We start from the raw sequence: 20,928 nt of genomic DNA on the forward strand, positions 1-20,928 counted from the left end.
CCTCCCCTCATTTCTATGCTCTCTCCCTCTTCCTCTCCTATCTTTTTCTTCCACCCCACTAGATCTTCCGCCTTGCAAACGTTTTAGTCCTCGGACTCAGTAATCAGACACCCCTCCTTGCTCTCTTACCCGACCAGAGGCTGATAATCTAATGCACATAAGAAGAACCCATTCTTTAAACAAACCCATTCCAACTTGCATGTACCCGTGGACAATCCCTTGTTCGTGCCTCCTCTGGTGCTACCTTCTCTCATGTGTTGGAACCTTTACCTTATATCATAACAATCTAGGCACATTTGCCACACCGTACACTCCCACACGACAACTCACATTAGATAGGGAATAATCAAACAACTCAAGTACTAGCCTTGTCAGTCTGGCTCCAAGGCCCTTGGTCCCCCTCATGCATTCACCAATTCTCTCTCCAACCTTCTCCCCACCTCTCTTAGTTCATAAGGCATCTTTACCTCTATCCCACCCCATGATTAATCTTCCTTTCTCTCTACCCCCTGCTCTCTTACATACTCTCTCTTAAACGTTTACTCACAATCCTTCAACCAACTAGTCAGAATATTTGTAAGATTGTATAAGTTTATATATCTTGTTCGGAATCACTTGTTGAAAAAAAAAATGCTTTGAAAGTATACTTCTATATATTTTGTACAAATCCTTTATTCTTAATAAAACAATTCAAACGAAAAAAAAAAAAAAAAAGGAGACATGCCCACCACCCCAATGGCCATGCCCAGGGGACATGGCCATTGGGGCCAGTGCATTGCAGTGGGCACCTGGTGAAGGCCCTCGAGAGGGAAGAAAAAAGAAAAATACTTACTGGGACCTACCTGGGATGGGTCCCCCATCCTGTGGTGTCCCTCTGATGTGGGTGGGGATGGGTGGAGGTGTCCCTGGGGCCAGGGAAGGACACCTGTGGGCTCTTTCCATGGCCTATGACCATGGAAACATGCCCTCAGGTCCCCTAACGCCTGCCTATACCCAGGCATTAAATAATGGTGCTAGGCAAGCATAGCGCCATTATTTAAGGCCCTGATCCCCGTGCTTGAATTTAGCATGGGGGATAAATATGGCGTTAAGGCCATATTGTCATTTTCTGCACAGGTATACCTACCTTGCATCTCATTGACGCAAGGTAGGTTTCCACGTCCAGAAAATAACGTTAACTCCATTGCTTTTAGCGCCAAAATATAAATATGGAGCTAGGTTTGCGCTGAATTAGTGTCATTTATTTTGATGCGAATTCAGTGAAAACCAGGTATAAATATGCCCTTTAGTTCCCAAAATGGAAGTCTAAAATCTCCAGCAGGACAGAGGGCTGTGGCAAAAAGCAGATCCACAAGGTCAGATACCCCTTTGGTGAAGGACAGCTGAAACCAATTTGCTGCTGCGGAGAAGAATATTGTGGGAGAAGCTGTGAAGTCAATCCGACCGATGATACACATCAGTTGGATAGGCGAGCAGGTGGTCCTGGGTCTCCTCCTGGTTCTCAGAGCAGCTTACGGCCAAATTTTGTCTAAGTCCCCCGTTTTGGAAATTGGCTACCTGGGCACCTTTAGCACCACAGCCAAGGGTCCAGGAGTGAATGGAGACCTCTTGGGGGTTCAGGGGTCACTCAGGCTGGGTCCAGGTGTGGGTTCAAGATGGTGGGAGCCTATTATGTCTCTACAGCTCTGAACAGGAAGTCAGCAAAATAGCTCTTGGAGTCACTTCTGGTAGCCGTGGGTGCAGGCATTGATGCAGAGCTCAACAGCAAGCTTGGCCTCGGAGAGTTCAAGGCTGGCTCCTGGAAGCAAAGCAGGAAGTCGTTCCAGGTACAGCAGCAGTCTGACAGAGTGCACAGCAGGTCACAGCAGCAGGTAGTCCTTTGGGAGTCCTTCCGCAGGGCCAGTATTAAACTGAAGAATGGATATGAAGGTCCTATTTTTAAACACTGGTGCACTTCTCCTTGAAGATGGGAGAAGTTTCTGGAAAGGTTTTATGAAGTGCTTAGAATTACCTGACTCCCTCACCCTGGCTCTAACCAGACTGCAATGACTATACAGGGTCTTTACCATGTCGTGAGGAGACAGGTCACAGCCTATTCAGGTGCAAGTGGGGTTGTGCTCAGCTCCACCCCCTCATTCTGCCAGTTGACGGCCCACTGAGGCACATCTAATCCCACTATTGTGTGCCTGTCTGGGAGGAATTGACAAAGTCTAACTGTCAGCTACACCCAGTCATATGATCCAAGATAGGCTGCAGGCACAAAGGACAGGACAATGCCAAGTTTCTAAAAGCAGCATCTTCAAGATTGTAATGAAAAATGCAATTTTATCCTTAAAGAGGGTTTATCATTACAATACAGAGGTAACAAACATGATATCAACTTTCTCTCAATTAGGAATTACAGTTAATTAAATGTAATAAGAAATACCCAATGTTATCCTATGGGAGGGGTAGGCCTCACCGTAGTAAAAAGCAAATTTGAGAGCTTTTCTCTACCAGGACACGTAAAACTTAAAAGTACATGTCCTAGCTTTCAATTAAACAGTACCCTGCCCTATAGGCTACCTATGGCCTACCTTAAGGGTGATGCATATGTAATAAAAGGGGACTTTAAGGCTTGGCAAGGGGGTTTAAATGCCAAGTCGACATGACAGTGTGACAGTGCATTCAGGCTGCAATGGCAGGCCTTGGACGAGGTTTAGAGTACTACGTAGGTGACTGGCACAATAAGTGCTGCAGGTCCACTAGCAGCATTTAAATTATAGGGTCTGCATATATGGTATTCCACTCTACAAGGGAATTACAGGTAAATTAAATATTCCAATAAGGTGCAAGCCAATCAAATCATGTTTTAGGGAGACAGCACAAGCTCTTTAGCAGTGGTTATCAGTGGTAAAGTGTTAAGGCCAACAAAGATGAATTCAGCAAAAAGTGGGGGGTAAAAGGCAAAAGGTTTGGGAGTGACCCTGCAGAGAGGGCCAGGTCCAACAAAGTAGTTGTGAGGAACTTTAATATCCAGTTACCAGTGAGTTAAAGGGATTTAAATGAGAGGTTGCAAAGTAGCACACAAGTGTTGAACCTGATTGGTAACGTGTGAGGAAAATGCTTATGTTGGTAGCCCACGAGGACTATGAGCTGCCAGATGGTTCACGTCTAAAACTTTTTTAACCAAGAAGGTTGTGTATAAGGCTTGATGTTCCGATTTCCTTTGAGAGAGTCATAGGGATGGATTCAAAGAAGAGAGAGGAGTTTTTGGTTTTGGCAATTATTGTAACCAGTTCAGATTGAGAGACCTTTTCAATGTTAGTCTGGGTGTTTTGGCCTTTTAATGGATTGTGTTATACCTCTGATTCCACAGGCTCTTGAGGCAGAGTGGAATATAGTTCACCTTCTCTACAAAGAAATTAGTGAGCTCATCTTTCTTTTGCAATGCTGCACATTTTCTGATTTGGAAGTGTGTCTTGGATCACAATTCTCAAAAGATGTTTACAGCTGTTTACTACTTGATCTCTTTTCCTTTTTGTGTGGCAAGATCATTTGTTATATTTATTCTTTTCAGCTCTGAGGCTTTCAAAAGAGAGATTTGGATGTCAAATTACTTCAGAATCTCCAGGTATTCCCTGCACTCATTCAGTTCTTTTGAAACCTGATGTGCTGATCTTCTAACTGTCTATTAAGTGTTTTTGGACAAACATGTTGATGATCCTTACCAAGCTTTCATTATAGTGAAGTGTACGTCCATTGACCTTTTGGTATATGGCAATACTTAGTAGTATCTGTACTACTTCTGAAGAAAGCATGGCACAATCCAAATTCATCAAATCCCTGACAAATTGTTTAGATCTTCTGGACTGCCCAGTTATGAGTATTTTTGAGAAGCAGAGATGAAAAAGGAGGAAGAAGTGGTCAGACCAGTTGTATTAACCTGGAATGTTGGTCTTGATCCTACTTTGTTTTGTAATAGGCAGGTCTATGATTGCACATTTTGTGTGGGTGGGAGCTGTGCAATGTTAATTGAGACTATTGTCAAATACAAAATGCAGGTAGGAGAGATGTGGAGAATTCTCTTCTGTCACCCCATTCATATTAAAGTCTCCAATTAAGATGTTGTCATTTGAATTGACTTGGTGATAAGTTCAACATATTTTTATTTTTTTTGTCCTCATACACCTCTGGCCTTGAACCACTCAATAGCACCCTTATGGTGTTCGCCATACATAGAGTTAACTACAGACAGGGAGAACCAAGCTCTCTCACTCAGACACCAACTAATATCGATGTCTTAAACACAAGAGTAACTGAGTTCTTTAATCATAGGACGTGAGTGATAAGTTCACAACACATTATACTAAAGTATCTTTCCATTCCCATAGACGTGACCAGATCTTTATCTTCTTGTTCCTATTTGTCTTGCTTGCTTCCACATTTCGTCTTGTTATAAGCATCATAGCATTGAGCCAGTCTATATAGGAAGGAGCAGAGGAAACCATCCACTTCTTACAAATGTTCCTCCTGGCCAATAATATTGCATAATACAATATTGTTTTAACATCATTCTTAGTTGATTCTTTCCCTTCCAGTACCCAAAAAATAACTAAAGACAAAGTTAAATACACATCTTGTAGAAAAATAGCTGAAAGAGCTATGCATACTTCCCTCCAAAAGGGAAACACCCTTGGACAGTCAAAAAACACATGAATATCAGAAGCCTCTGACAATCCACATTTCGCACACAGCACATCCTCGCCTCCCCTCATCTTAGAAATCCTATCGGGGAGAAAAAAGCCCTATGCAGGGTAAAGAGATGATTCCTCCTCAATGAAGCCAATTTAATCATTTTAAATACCCCTGACACTTCCCACCAAATCTGGACCTGCCCAAGAGGAAACTGGTCCCTCCATAGATCCTCTGGTAATCTAAAATCACCCTCTGAAACATCCAACATTCCCCAATACCATTTAAAAACCTTTTGTACTTGGGCGTGAGTCCTTACCAAACTATCTTCTAGATGATTTGCATGGCCCAAAGTAATAGCAGGCTCACAAGACCAATTCCATATCTGGACATATTTCAATCTCAAAAGTAATCCCTCTGTTATTTCTGTAAGCTCATCCCAAGACAACAAGGTCCCTGCCTCAATCAGACCCCCCCACACTTCAACTCCAGCCTTCTTTAAAGGTCGAGCAAGTACATCTGTTAAACATTCAGGAGTGCCTGGGGAATCCCAAACTGGAGCGCCCAAACTATAATATGGAATCTTTGCCACTCAACGCACCTCAAACCAAACTTTAGCAGCATCTTGTAGTATTCTCAATTTAACTTTCTTGAAGAATTTGGGATCCCCAAACTTATACAGGAAATACCTTGCGCCCCCCTTTTCAGTAGCCACCATACAATTAAACATTAGACCAACTGCTGACAAATCTGGAGAAGCAAACAACATGCTAGTATTCTTTAGATGGAAAGTCCACGCATAGTACTGGACATCTGTGAGAGTCAAACCCCCCTTGTCTCTCTTCCTACGCAACTTCTTTCAAGCTATCCTAGGGCCCTTATGTGCCCATATAAAGGAGGTTATTTTCTGTTGACACAAAACCAACAATTTTTCATCGAAAAGTAACGGAATAGAATTGAAGAGAAAATTCAGCTTAGGCAATATTATATTTTTAACCAGATTCACCCTCCCAATAACTGTAAGCGGCAGATGTAACCAACCAAGCATTAACTTGTTACATTCAGCTACAGTTGGCCTAATATTTACTACAGGTATTTGTTTCAAGTCGTGAACAATGGACAATCCTAAATACCTCATACAAGTCATGGTACGCCAATTTATACATTTCATGTTCCAGACCATTATTTCAGTCTTGTCCGAATTAATACAATAGCCTGAAACCTTCCCAAATTCTTCCGTAATAGCTAACAAAGCAGGCATCGTTGTCCGTAGATCGGAGGTGTAGATAAGAAGATTGTCGGCAAACAAAGCTACTTTCTTCTCTTAGCCCTTGCTCCTAAATGGGGAAATTCTCAAATCCTGCCTAATTCTCCTAGCCAAAGGTTCTATATACAGATTAAATAACAAGGGAGAAAGAGGAAAACCCTGTCTGGTACCCCTTGTAATCTTAAAGGGATCATTTAAACTACCATTAACCAACAGCCTAGCCTCAGGTGCCTGATATATAGATCGAATTACATGACAGAATTTATGCCCCAAATTGCAACCGTCCAGAACTCTATATAGATATTTCCAATTCACTCAATCAAAAGCTTTTTTTGCATCTACTGCTATAACTGCCAAGGGATCCTGGAAGGTGGTAGCTAAATCAATGGCCCCCATCAAATTAAATGTCTGGTCATATAGAAATCTATTTCTGATAAATCCCCTCTGGTCCGGATGGACCAAATCACTCACAAGCCTACTCAATCTGTTCGCCAATATCTTAGCAAAAAGCTTATAGTCACGATATAACAAAGAACTAGGTCTAAAGAAATCACACTTCGATGGAGACTTACCAGGCTTTAGAGTAAGCGAGATAGTGGCCCCATACCAAGAAGCCGGTATACCGGCTCGACCCTCAAAAATCTCTGAAAATAGTTGGAGAAGAAAGGAGATTATAGAATCCCCCAATGCTTTATAAAACTCCACCAGAATTCCATCTGGGCTTGGGGCCTTACCACTTTTACTCTCTTTTAACACTGCTCTTATCTCCCCCTCCGTGATAGGTCTGGACAGATCACTCTGTTTACTCCGCGACAAACGGGGGGTCATATCACTTCCCAAACATTCATTAATCGTCTCCTCGCTTACCTCCCTCCCCTCGTTATGGAGATCTGAGAAAAACTGATAAAACACCTCCCCTATAGTCACTGGAGATGTAACACTAACCCCTGTCTGGGTATCCACCAATTCCTTAACCCTATTACGCCCCTGATCCTTTTTACACTTCCAAGCTAGTAATTTCCCCATGTTTTCTCCATATTCAAAGTGGATTTGCTCTCTTGCCTCCCATCGCTTAGTAATCCTAGTTTGTAAAACAGATTCCAACTGTAATTTTAACTGAGAAATCTTATTCTCCAAATATGTCCACCCTTCTCATAGTAAGTATTATATAGAGCTGTTTGTTGTTCTAAAACTTTCACTTCTTTTCTGTATTTCTTATTCCTGTAGCTCACAATACTTATGATTCTCCCCCTTACCACTGCCTTAAAAGTGTCCCATATTACTGGTCCTGATGCTGTCCCTTGATTCACCCTAAAAAAATCCTCAACCTCTTTCCAAAGGGTACAAATAATCTCATCCTCCATTAAGAGAGACCGATCAAAAGTCCATCTAACCCCACCTGCCTCAAGAGGGCAACTCAAATTAACATCACTGCATCATGATCTGATAAATGGGCAGGTGAATAAACTATAGTCTCTACCAAGTGACATATAGCGTGGTCCACTAGGAAATAATCAATCTGTGATGCATGACCGTACTTTTGATTATAAAATGAAAATTACTGCTTTTGCCCTGCTCTCTGCCTCCATAAGTCACACAAACTAAAGTCCTTCATCATTAACTTTAAATATTGCTGAGACTTTGGAGTACTGACCTAGATATTGCTGACCTGTTGAACCTACTATCAAGGATCACATTAAAGTCACCCATCATAATAACTGGATCTGAAAAACTCAAGAGATGGGAAAAAACCATTCTGAGAGGTTCCAAATCATCGCAGTTGGGACCATAGTATCCTAGCAGTGTAAATGCCCTACCCCCCAACTGCAATCTAAGTATAATCCATCTCCCTAACTTATCCGTTAACACCTTAGATAAGGGGGACATTCAACTGACGCTTGACCAAAATCGCCACTCCCTTTGTGTTAAAATTGTGTCTGGTAGTAACAAAATCCCCTACCCATCTCTGTGTTCTGAACAAAGCTGCACTTTCCTCTTTAGTCAAATGTGTTTCCTGTAGAACTATGATATGGGCTGGAGAGTCCCTAAGAAGTTGCAGAACTCTCCTCGCCCTAGCTCGCACATGCGACCCATTAACATTCCAGGACATCAATTTCACTAGTTCCTTCCTGCCTCCCTGCGCCCCCTGGCTCATATCGAGATAGAAATAAATCTGAGGTGTATGAGGTTAATTTGATTTTTTTTCCCATATGCCCACCCCTTAGTGCACCTCCTCCACCATTGATAGGCCCTTAGGCCCCCTTTTGAGACGCTTTGAGCTCCCCAGCTTCTTTAAACCGTCTTCCCCTTCCTTATAGTTTCTATAAGATCATCCGCCGCAGCTGGATCCCTGATGTTAAACATTTTGTTATTAAACATCACGCACAGGTTGGCTGGAAATTTTAACCGGGCCTCGGCACCTAAATTTTCTTAATTCCTCCAAACGTTTTCCTAGCTCCCCTCCCATTGCCTATTCAATGTTGTCCTAGAGAGGTCAGACCTGATTTCAAATTTAATACCCCCAGTCTCCAAGGGGCTGAGATCTAATGACTTTCCAAGAATTTTTTCTTTCAGCGAATAAGTCTGAAAATTTGCCAAGATCCTCTGCGGTTTCTCGATGTTCGGGTTCCTCTTGAAAGGGTCGCGATGCATTCTCTGAATATCATTGAAAATCTGATCCTCTGTCTCATCCAAAGAGAAAAAACTTGTTAATCAGAGAGACCATATACTGTTTCAAATCCGACCCCTCCAGTCCCTCCATGACGTTCAAAATTCGAAGATTGTTCCTTCTTAAATAGTTTTCTAAATATTCCAACTTTTCCTGCAAGTCCCGTTCCGTTCCTTTTAACTGATGAATCTCTTCCTTATTCCTTCCCAGATCCTCTCTCATAGTCTCCACTGACTCTTCAAGTGCCTGGGTTCGCAAAGCCAAAAGATCTATTTTTTTCTCCAAGGACTCACAGGCTAATCGTATTTCAGCTTGATTCGCCTCTGAGGTTAAGAACCCCTTTTTTATGTTCTCAGTCAGTGAAACAAACATAGTTTCCAAAGAACTAGGCTCTAATGCAGGGCTCCGAGGTAAACTTTCAAGCATCTGTGAGGTTCCTACAGTTTCTGCCCCTGCAGATGATGCAGAGTTTCCTGTGCCACAGAAATACCGCCCCTAGCCTCATTCGCCTCCGGGGAGCTGGGATGTAATTCTAAAGGTAGATTAGGAGGTAAATCTACTGCAGAGTTAGGTGCAGACACCCCCTTGATAACCTTATCCTCACTCATTAGTGAATCCAGAGTGGTAGACACGATCGGGAGGGCTCTAAAATATGTCCGCAGAGAGGGGGTAACCCTGGTGCTAATCCTAACAGACTTCTGCTTTATTTTTGTTTTTTTTACATTACAATCCTCCTCCTTCCTACAAAGGTCACCTCGTTTATTTCCCAGTTTTTGTGCCCCCACGTTATCCTTTTGTGCACACAAAGTTTTAAACTTACTTGTGGCCGTAGCTGAAAAACATCTGACTGGTAGAGGGGTAGAAATAAGGGCCCCAACCTCATGAGCCGGCTTGCTTAACTGTTGACCCAAATCCAGAGGCTCAGCAAGCTCCAAAAATGCTGGTTTCCGAGGGACTCCAGGGCAGCTGGTACTAGTGCTGCCTACACGCGACAGGACAAATGGATCCTTCATGGGAAGTTGAGTGGAGCGGAGCCGTGGAGCTCAGGTAAGCGTCTCAGCGCGCACGCTCACTGCCGCCCTCAATGTTCCCCCAATGCGCGCTCATAAGTTTAACATATTGTTCCACAAAGACTTTATGGTCTTGGATCAAAGGTCAGATCATTTATTTTGCTGTTGAGCGGTTGTGAAAGATGGAGAACTGGTCTTGACCTTGAGGCTCTTGCAACTAATGCTGTTTTGATGAATCCCTGCCAACCCAAACTATTTACTCTGTTTTAGCCATATGGATGACAGAGTATTCTGAAGGGCATGTATGTCCAAAACTTGTTGAGGTGATTCATTCAGCCAGGTCTCAGTCATGAAGACAAGATCTAGATTGCTTGAAGTAGTTAAGTCCACAGTTCTAATGCTGTGTTTATCTATCAATCTGGTGTTATGCTGCAGACATGTGAGAATGAGGTTGTGGTGTCACTGGAAGGGCTACTTAGTGTTTTTATTTCAATTAAAATGAATTGAGTTAGTCCTTTCATTGTGCTTGTAATGATGGGGCTGATATGGGCTTCTTGTGAAATGTTTATGCCTGTGCTAGCTGGAAACTCTGTGATTAGGTGTTCAATGTGCTTCTTCGAAAGATACGTTTAGGTCCTCTTAGATCTTTGTTTTCTGTTGCTGAAAGGCCTGTTATCATTCTATGTTTAGAAGAAGTACCTTTTGTTAGGAAGTGTGTTGGCAAATAGCAATGCATATCTTGGATGTCAAATTAGTGTTTGTGAAACCACCTACATAATTAACATGTATACTGGGCCTGCTGCTGAGGCTCATTGAAGAGTAGGTTCACAGAAGAGCACTATTTTATGCTGTTTTGTTCCATATGTGTGTGACGTCATAAATGTTTTCTTCTGAGGGATGGCCTGGAAGTTCTCAGTTTCAATAAGGTAATGGATGAGTGAAAGGGCTTTCTCTAACTACTTTCTCATAACCTTAACACCTCCTGCTGGGTAGACAGAGTATGTCACACTATCACTAGAGGCTCAGCGGGGTCTGTACCTGGGCAGTAGCCGATGTGTGGAGATGTGAACCATGGACCGATGCTCCTTCTTCGCCTGCTCGTACAGGCCAAGGAGGCTGTGAGAATGCAGCTGAGATGCCTTGCCTGTAATAAAAGAGAGAGCAATAGCAAAGCATGAGAAGCATAACAACTGGCTAAACACTGGGAGATCATAGATGCAAAAGATTCTTCCTTTACAAAGAAAAGGTTCAAATGTAGCCCCTTCCAACCTCTCTCAGTTGTGAGGCTACTAAGTCTTTTTGTGGTACCAATAACCTTTAGACTAAGCAGTCACTGGTCAGTCTTCCTGTGTATCTCTTCCCAGCCAACTCCCTCCTCCTGTTTCTGTTGTGCCTTTAGACTTACACCTGTGAAAAATTGCCTGTGCCGCTCTTTTGGAGGCTTTGCCCATCTCCTCGCTGTTCTTTTAGAAAGTGTTCTCTGGCATAAACTTGTGTGCTTTGCTTCCTATGTGTTTTATATCAGTCTCCTTTGCAGTCTTTTTTTCAGTGTTGTTTGGGCACTCCAAGTTCCAGTATTGGTGCTCCTTGAAGAAGCTTCATAGAAGAAGACTACTTTCTGGTTCCTAACCTTGATTTCACTGCTCCTACTTCTCTTTGAATGCTCTTTCTCCTTTCTCTTGCCTAAAGCCCTCTGTCACTGCTGTTACTCTTTGCCATACAGTGTCGAATTTGGGCTGGTGGTGGCCAGTGGGGGCCACTGGCATTCCTTATATTGACTGGCACTTATTTTCCTTATCATTCATTTCCAGAGAGCAAGAGAGAGGAAAAACATACAAAGGGTAAAGGAGGAGGAAAAGAAAGACTGAAAAACCATCACAAAGGGAGAAAGCAGGACTTTGAAAGAATTAGAGAAAGTGAAAGGGCTCTCAGAAAGTGGACTATAGAGGCACGAGGTAGACTATGCAGCCTTAGTATTCATCTAGCAGACATTTATTAGCACTGGCCACAGCTTCTGAGCACAGCTTTCGGTACCGGTACTTATTCTTTTTAACAAATTAAGCACTAGTGCCATCCCCATCTTTCTTTCATGCTGTGTTCTCAGCTTCCATCACAAAACCCTCTCAAGGCGAGCATGTCATCTGACCTAATATTGTTCCTGTCTTGCACCCTGCCTCTTCCTCTCTCCAGGCTAAGTTTTCCGTCTTCTTTTTTTTCTCCTCACATCCTCTCCCACCCAAGGAATCTCACTGTACATAAGATTCTCTTCCTCATTTCTTTTCTCTCCCAACACATTCCTTTTCTTTCGTCCATTCACACTTTTGCTCTCTATGTGGTACCTGAATATTGACTCCAAAATGTAATTTTACCATGATTTAGTGGTCAATATATCATCAGTGCAAAAATATTGTGGGACAGAATTTTGAGGTTTAATATATTTTTTTATGTTTATCAGTAACACCGATGTTTAAAATATAGTATACTACAATGTTCCTCTGTTTGATATCATTTTTAGTTATTTTTGATTAGATTCTATAAATAAACGTGTTGAGTTAATCTAATTACATTTTTAGGTTTTTGGGGGGTTGTTAGGTTAATTGGGAGATTGGGTAGAAAGTGTTTATTTAGAAAAAATAGTATTGCATGTATAATTTGTGTTTAATTCTATTATAAATTTGAATTTGCATTGAGAAACGTTGTGGTAAAATTCATATATTTATTATGATGAAATTTATTTTCTATGCTGAGTTTTTAAAAAATGTAAGATTTTTTTTTTTTATTGCACGTGTGTTGATGCAATCTTATCGGATTATCAAGCACCTGTTCAGGATCAGGATGGTGTTAACCTCAAGAGCATATAAGGCAATATGTCCCAACAGATAACAGTTTTCACAGAAAATAAATCTGCATAGTAAATTACGTACACCTCAAAACAAGAAGGGACATGAGCCTTCTTACAGTTCAAAACCATGAAGGTTTATTAAATAATTGAAGTGCAGTACAGAAGGCAAAAGGTTATAGTTAGTCAAAAAACATGATAAATCATTATAGAAAATTAGCATAAAGCTTATTCAGATGCAGCAAAGAGTCTGACATGAAGTCTTGTCTCAGAGCATATATATTCAACTCCAAATCAAGAGACAAACTAACTCAGTTCTGCCCTTAAGGAGCCAGGGCAAACCAGCCATGCTCACCTTTAAACATATTTTCTAGAAAGATACATAACTAAATTTGCATTTTTAGCATAAGGTGATCATACATTATAATGAAACGGACAATTCAAAACGCAAAATGTAATACAGCATCATCTAGCACTATCCCAATGTTATCTCCTAATAATATGTATATTAAAACCACCCCTTTGACCTAATGTCATCAGATGTGTCAATTCAAATCTGATCACACTCAAATCAATGACAGTCTTATAAATAATAGGCCAACAGTAACCTAGGCAGGAAGAGCCTCCAGAGCTCTTCAAAACAGCATTTGAACACAGAGCATTATACTCGTGCATATTTTGGTGTAATGAGAGGAGAAGTGAAAACACACATCAGTGGTACCTTAGGATTCTAGATGGCTTTTAGGCCTAGTACAGGCCTCATTGAGTCAAGCACAAGAAATAATTCAGTTTTACTAGTGAAGCGTTTTCATTTTAGTGCAAAAATGTTCATAATGTGTTGCTTTTCTTACCACCCTTTTTTCCAACCTCAACTTTCATCTGTTACTTTTCACTTTTGCTTAATTAAACAGCTCTACTCTATCAAGTCTTCCTATCGCCATCCCATGACCTAGTCTCATGACAGCAACTCATCATCCCATACCCTTTGTATATCTTTCCGTCACATCGCTTTTTCTTACACCTTTTCTTGTTGAATCTCTTCTCTTCTGTCGCTTTGTTTTCTTTCCTGATTGACTTTTCTTCCAATGTTTATTTTTGTTCAGTTCTTCTGTAGTCTCTCCTTCCCAATTTGTTATCCCTTCTCCCTCTTTACTCAAACTCCTCCTATTACTTTCCCTTCCCCTTTTCTTTGACATCGTCTTCTCATCGTCTCTTACAATGGTCTGTCTCCTTGCTATGTTTTTTATTCCCTGTCCTACCTCCTATATCACTGTTTTGTCCCTCCTTGCTAAATCTTCCCTCTTCTCACTCTTTGCTCTGTCAGTTCCCTTCACTACCCTATGTCTTCTCTCTCCGTGCTCCATTTGCAAAATTATTTCCGCTCCTTCATTCTTCCCTCATTTAGCTCTTCAGTTTCACGTATTCTTGCTCATTCTCTTTGTCTTACCTGAAATGGACATCAATACGTTGCTGATACAGTAAACCCAGGAGGTTTTGCCAGAATAGATCTATAATACAAACATAGAAGGAACAACATTCATGGTGTGAGGTGTGAGGTTGTGTTTTATAGCATGCACTCCTTTTCACTCATAAACCCAAATTTAAGTAGGTCAGTGGTCATTTTAGATCAATTCTCCAGTATCTCCAGTAAATACTGACTTCCTTCCAGTCAGAACTTGTCACCCTTCACAAAGGTATAGAGCCAGGTAACATTAACTCTTCCCAGATGCAATGTGATTTTCTACCAGTCTTTGCTCTGAAACATGCAGTGCAAACAAATATTTAAATTATCCAACTTGAACAACAAAAGTGTATTTGCACCAGGCGATTAATAATATTTCCAGGGGTCACTCAGGTCAAATATTCACGTATAATTGCACTTCACCAATGTAGTGGTACACAGTTTGGTGCCTGATCTTTACTCCAGCAGTGATCGCCTTTCACAAGTACGGCTGGTTGGACCTTCAGCTACCTTAAACTGCTTGAAAAATTACATAGATATGGGCAGGTGTATTTGAAAAATACTAAATAGACAATGACTCTTTAAACATGGTTGTCTGCTCAATCAACCCCCCAGGGGTCCATTTGGTCTTTAGACAGTTTTCATAGCCCGAAATGAACAAATAAGTACTGCTTTGGCCTTTGGTGCTGCCTGCTGAAGACAGAGTTACGGGACAGATTTATCAAAGATTTTCCATTGCACATGCGCCACGCAAGCTAATACAAGGGCAACGTAAAACCTAGATTTGATTTAGCACACCATACGAGGCCACCTAACATGGCCCTGGTGGCTTGGTAAATCTGGAGTAATGCAAGTCAGCTGCCTTGCATTACTGTGGTGGGTGCATTACATTGGTGGAGCATGAGTGTTCCCACTCATTCACTCGTATTCTGAGGCATTCCCAGATTTACCAACACTGATAGACCTGGGAATGTGCCAGAATTCCCACCATCAACCCAACAGGAAATAATATCTTTATTTCTCCTTGTTGCTTCCACTTTCTAAGTGTGCTGCATTCTGCAGCAGAATTAGAAAGAGGAATATGCCTCTAAGGATAGATTTTGTGCAGAAAGGTGTCTCTTTCCGCAAAACAATATCCCCCGTATTGCAGGCACCCTTGCATGCGTTAGCGCAAGGCTTTTGATTGTGCACCAGCACAGGAAGAGGAACGGAATGTGCCATATCTTGATCTATATGGTGCATTCCTGCCCTCTCCATTTCACACAGTGCAGCGCAGTAAGTTGTCTTGCTGAGTTGCAGTGTGTGAAAGAATGATAAATCTGACCATTAGGGCCGAATTTAAGTGATGTGGCACTGCATCCAAAGCAGAGCCACTTTTCTAGCCCCCCCTAACGCCACCATGTGTGCTCCCTATTTATGACATGGCGCACCATGGCGGCATTAGGAACAATAGTGTCCACATTTTTTATGCTATTGGGGCGCTTTACTCCACAGGCATCAAACATTTTGACGTTAAGGGAGCAAAGTGCAAGGAGGCCCATTGATTACAATAGTTGCGTCCTTTTAATGCCTATATTTAACTGTGGCATTTCTGTGGGCCTCCTTGCGCCGGAAAGCCCCCTTTGCATTCACTATGCATGACGCAAGCATAATGTGGCGCAAAGGGTTACAAAGTGGCGCATTGCATGCATTGCGCCACTTTGTAAATATGGCGCAGGGACAGAGGCCATCTTGACATCAAAAAAATGAAGGTAAGGTGGCACTAAAGTGGTGCAAGGGGCTCTTAAATCTTCCCCTTATTTTCTACTTGTGTCACAGTAAATTACAGAGAGTCAGGCAGGTTTATTTGAAAACTACTACGTAGACAATGCCTCCTTAAACAGGTTTGTATGCTCAAGCAAACCCTTAGGGGTCCTCTGGGCCTTTAGACAGTTTTCGTAGCCAGGTATGAACAAAGAAGTACTGTTTTGGCTTTTGGTGCTGCCTGCTCAAGAGAGAATTTAGGGGCTTGTCTACAAGCCTCTGTCTGCCCCTGGAACGTCACTTTTAGTGACAGTCCAGTGGGGTACACTGCATGTCTTTACCTACAAGGCCCTCATAAAGCCACCTTGTGAGACTTTTCATGGTCTTGTAGATATAAACTGAGGCAGCGCAGCGCAAGTCGCTGGGTTGCCCCAGCCTGCGATAGGGAGGCGTGCCATGGGTGTTCCCACGTAACACCCATGGCGTTTGACACATTCCCAGATTTACGATATTTCGTAAACCTGGGAATACGCCAAAAGCCTTTCCTCCCCAGGGGAGGCGTAAAAGAGGCACAATGAGGAGAAATAGCTTTATTTCTCCTCATGTTTCATTTTTCTATGGGTGCTGCATTGAGCAGCACACATAGAAAGAGGAAAACGCCTCTTGTGATTGTTTATGTGCATGAAGGTGTCCCTTCCTGCACTAAACAATCACCTCTGCAACTCAGACACCCTTGCACCATTATGCAAGGGTACCTGCATCGGTGCATGACAACCCATTGTGCGCCAGCACAGGGGACAAGGACAGGGATGCGCTATAGCTCATAGATACAGCATATTCCTGCCCTTTTCTTTAGATGCAGGGCGGCGGAGCAAGAATCCTCGCGGTACTGCCCTGCACCAAACCCTTGTAAATGAGGCCCTTAGTTTCTACTTGGTTCACAGTAAAGCAGCATTACTTTAGTTTGTCTCTCAGGGTGTAATTACTAAATGTCCTGCAACACAGCGCAGCAACCAAGGATGATGTGTTGTGTTGTGTGTGAGGGAAAAAGCAGGACAGCGCCATATACATACAAATATGGTGCTATATTGCTCTCTCCCCAGGATTGGTGCGCAATTAGACTGCCAAAGCTATGCACACACCTTTGCACCTTGATGCAAGGGAGCATGCGTGTTGTCTACTATAGTTTTTTTTTACTGGAATGGTGATTTTCCAGTACAAACCACTAAGCTTATATTAACTTTTAAACGTTTCCTACATTTAATTTGTACTATGCAGTACAGCACACATGGAAAGCTGGATACGATTGGAGAAATAAAAGCATTTCTCATCTATAACTCTGTCAAAATGGCATTTGATGCAAAACCATGTCTACTTTTGCATCAAATACCATAGGTGGTTGCACTAGAACCCCCATGTATCGCACATGGAAGCCCCCCTGATGCTGCTTTTCATTAATTTCAGACTTCAAAATGACTTTTGAAAAGCGAGGTCCATATTTTTCATTATTTCATGCAATGCAACAAAGCAAGACAATTTGCTGCACTACGTGAAAGGGAGAGAGCTGGAATGCGCCATGTTATGTTATGTTATGTTAGCGTGTTTTATATATCGCAAACTACCCGGAGGCCTCGTAGCGCTAATCAGCCTAAATATTAACCAAGCTAGAGGGATAGTGTGGCCTCAACATGGATTAAAGAGCTACCCTACGATTAAAATAGCCATGTTATAATGGCCTTCTGAAATTCCGTCTCCTGTCTCATCAAACGGATATGAAGCGGCAATGAATTCCAAAGTCTTGCTCCCTGATACTTCAGAGATCTGCCTCCCCAAGATACTGTTTTTATTTTGGGGAGCACAACCAATGCTTTAGAAGAAGATCTTAAAACTCTTGTGGGTTCATAGAATGAAACTAATGTTTTTAATAGATGAGGACCCCCTTTATATAGAGCTCTATGCAGAATACACAGAGCTTTAAACTTAATTATTTTCCTCACTGGAAGCCAATGCAAAGCAATCAGAGCTTTCTTAGCCGAAGTATACCTAGGCATATTAAACAGTAACCTAGCAGCCACATTCTGGACTATTTGCAGTTTATTAACCACATACTCTGGAGAACCCAATAGGAGACTGTTCCCATAGTCCAGCCTTGATAAGATGAGGGCCTGTACTGTAAGTCTTTTGGCCAGGGGAGGAAGCAAACCAATTACCTTGCGAAGTACCTTCAGTATTCCAAAACAGATAGCTGAAAGTCTCCTGGCCTGATAGTCTGACGTTAGTTTGGCATCTAACCAGACTCCTAATGCCTTAATACGGTCTTTGGGTGGCGGTAGATATTCTAGATGTATTGCTGGCAAAATATTTTTCGCCAGTTTAGAGGCCTTCCTAAAAGCATTATTTCAGTCTTGTCCTCATTAAGCTGAAGCCTACTCTCTGTCATCCAAGAGGACACAGCTTGCAAACAGGCCGGTAGCACTGCATTATCAGCATCCTCACCAGAGGAAAAAGAAACTACTAACTGCGTATCGTCCGCGTAAGATACCAGAGATACCCCAAAAGGTTCCACAACTTCTGCCAAGGGAGCCATATAGATATTAAAAAGAGTCGGACTCAGAGATGAGCCCTGTGGTACTCCACATTTAAATTGAAACTGATCTAAAAAAAAAGAACGGTCTAAAACCTGAAAAGATCTATTTTGCAGAAAGGAACTCAGCCAGTTGAGCGCTTGGCCCTTAATACCACTATTTTCCATTCTTAGAATCAATAGACCATGATTGACTGTATCAAAAGCGGCACTTAGGTCCAACATTATTACAGCAGTAACCAGTCCTAGATCCATCTGCTTTCTGGCTTTTTCCGTGACCGCTAACATAGCTGATTCGGTGCTGGAGGCAGGTCTAAAACCCATTTGCGTAAAGTGCAAGATCTATATCTATAGATCTATATAACATTCCTGCTCTCTGCCTGCACTGATGCACAAACTGCTGCCTAGCACCAACACACGCACTCTTGAGCAAGGGTGCCTGTGTTACAGGCAGGATTGTTTTTCTGCACGAAAGGATACCTTCATGCACAAAACAATCCTTTGAGGCTTTTTAAACCCTCCTAACATTCTGACGCATTCCAAAGTCTACCAGTATTGGTAAATCTGGGAATACTTTAGGATCCATGGGTGGGTGCGTGGGAACACCCACGATCCACCTATGGATGCTTTCTTGGGGGCAGAGTAATGCAAGGCACCAACTTGTGCTACCTTGCATTACTGAAGATTTACAAGCTACCCGCAGAGCCACGCAAGGTGGCCTTTCGTGGCTTGGTAAATCTCATTATTGATTTTGTGTTGACCTGCTCCCCTCATGTGGCGGGAGGACGTGACAAAAACATTGATAAATCTCCCCACAAATTTCAAAGAAACTTTTTGCACTTATGGCGTCACTTTTGTATCTTAGCAAAAATGCCACTCATTGTCACTGCATAGTGACTCATTGTCCCTGCATCTTTAACACCTCTGTTACAACAGAATAACACAGGCCTTCCTTACCCTGCAACCACTATTCAGCACCATTCAGTAGCACACCCATGAGTATTAGCCCTTCTGTAGTGTTTGTTTTATCTTATTTTTATAAACATGTTTTTATTGATTTTTGTATATGTTTATTTTATTTAAGTGTTATTTTGTTTACCTGTATAGTGTATTACTTGTATATTTATTCCCTTTGTTTATCACATAAGCGTAGCTTTCACCTTACTCTACCGTAATTCGCAAAGATGAGCAGAAAGAACAGACAAGGGCCTAGCCCACATCCAAAAAAACTCTTGGCCCTTCCAACCGCAAACGGTCCAACCCTAACTTTCTTTAAAATCCTCTTGCCTTTCCCTTGTTTCACTGTAATGCTGTAATATCATCTATAACTAACAGTAAGCTTTTCAAACAATATCTTATTGGACTTCTTCTCAACTGTACAGACTCCACTAAAATGGAGAGAATTGTCTCAAAGCCAAAGACCACAAAAGTTACTGGGATAAAAATGCTATGAACATTATCAACTTACAGGCCACAACTAACTCGCTCAAACAAAATGTAGGCCCCCAGAGAGAGAACAAAGGTATGCCAGTAACCACATCTTCAGGACACAGGATGGAAGCGGTTTAAATGCAAAAAGGGAAGGCAACACTTATTTATAGACATAGTATCAAATTGATCTACTATCATCAAGGCACCTTGCTTTAACACCATTGATGATTGGATAGCAGCTAACGTCTTTACAATTAACCCAAACAAAATAGAAATCATCAGATGTGGAAAATGGCGATGTGCACAAGAGATCCTCGTCTGATCTGCAGAGCTGTGTATCTAACTTCCGATCACCAAATAGATGCTGTAGTAACATCTCCTATGAGTATACTCAAAATCATAAGGTAGGCTTTCCTTTGCCTAGGTTTCCCAAACAGTGTTCAAACTGAGACCACAATCTGTCTTGCTTATATCAGGCAATAGGTAAAAGCACCATAATTCCTCCTAAACATCCTTCAATGAGTCCAGAATTCAGGGGCTTTTCTGCACTGGCATCTGAAACTATGGGATCATATTAGCCTAGCATTCTTGACTGCACAGCCTTCCAGTCTTTTATGTGGTATTGTTTTTTAGGCACTGGGCATAAATCACTCAACCAAGATGTCTGCCCCACAATTTCAGAAAACCCCAACCTAGAAGCAGCCTCCATTTCAATACAGTATTTCAACAAATTCTGACTACAAAGTTATTTCTTCTCTATCCAAGCCTGCAAACTTGAGAACTCTCTGCCCCTCCACATGAGGAAAATACAAAATAACCTTGCCTTCTGAAACACCATAAAACATGCTCCAAACCTATGAGCAGCAATCTCTTTATAAGAAAACTCCAATCAACTCTGAAAAACAGCAACCTTATGCACAACAAGCCACTTAAAACAACCATAACCAATGAATACCCAAAGATGACCAAGTTATCCCAACACTATTCTCCAAGACCTTTGACTAGAAAGATTGGTAACATATGCATGAAGCAACTAGTTATGCTGAACGATTACCACATAATGCTTCCTCTATTTCTTCCCCAATAAATATTTTGACCCAACAAGATTGCCACAACTTGACCAGACCACGTATTAAGACCTCACACACCACACTGAATTATTCCCAGGTAGGACAGGGAACAACCACATACCCGACAGTAAGCACTCTAAAGATTATGAGCACTACAATCCCACAATAGAGGTAGATGTC

The 20,928-nt window shown here is 41.9% G+C and overlaps 1 protein-coding gene across 1 annotated transcript in view; it reads right to left on the reverse strand.

The window, feature by feature from the left end:
• The window catches only part of MAP4K1 (mitogen-activated protein kinase kinase kinase kinase 1), a 539,453-nt gene that overhangs the window by 119,064 nt on the left and 399,461 nt on the right, over positions 1–20,928 (reverse strand). Inside the window, exons 23-24 of the mRNA XM_069206994.1 lie at positions 13,906–13,966; positions 10,658–10,763 (exon numbers count right to left, since the gene is read on the reverse strand). Coding sequence (XP_069063095.1) covers positions 10,658–10,763; positions 13,906–13,966 — 167 coding nt within the window. The remainder of the gene's footprint in view (positions 1–10,657; positions 10,764–13,905; positions 13,967–20,928) is intronic.

Source organism: Pleurodeles waltl, chromosome 9 (assembly GCF_031143425.1).
Source record: "Pleurodeles waltl isolate 20211129_DDA chromosome 9, aPleWal1.hap1.20221129, whole genome shotgun sequence".
Taxonomy (NCBI): Eukaryota; Metazoa; Chordata; class Amphibia; order Caudata; family Salamandridae; genus Pleurodeles; species Pleurodeles waltl.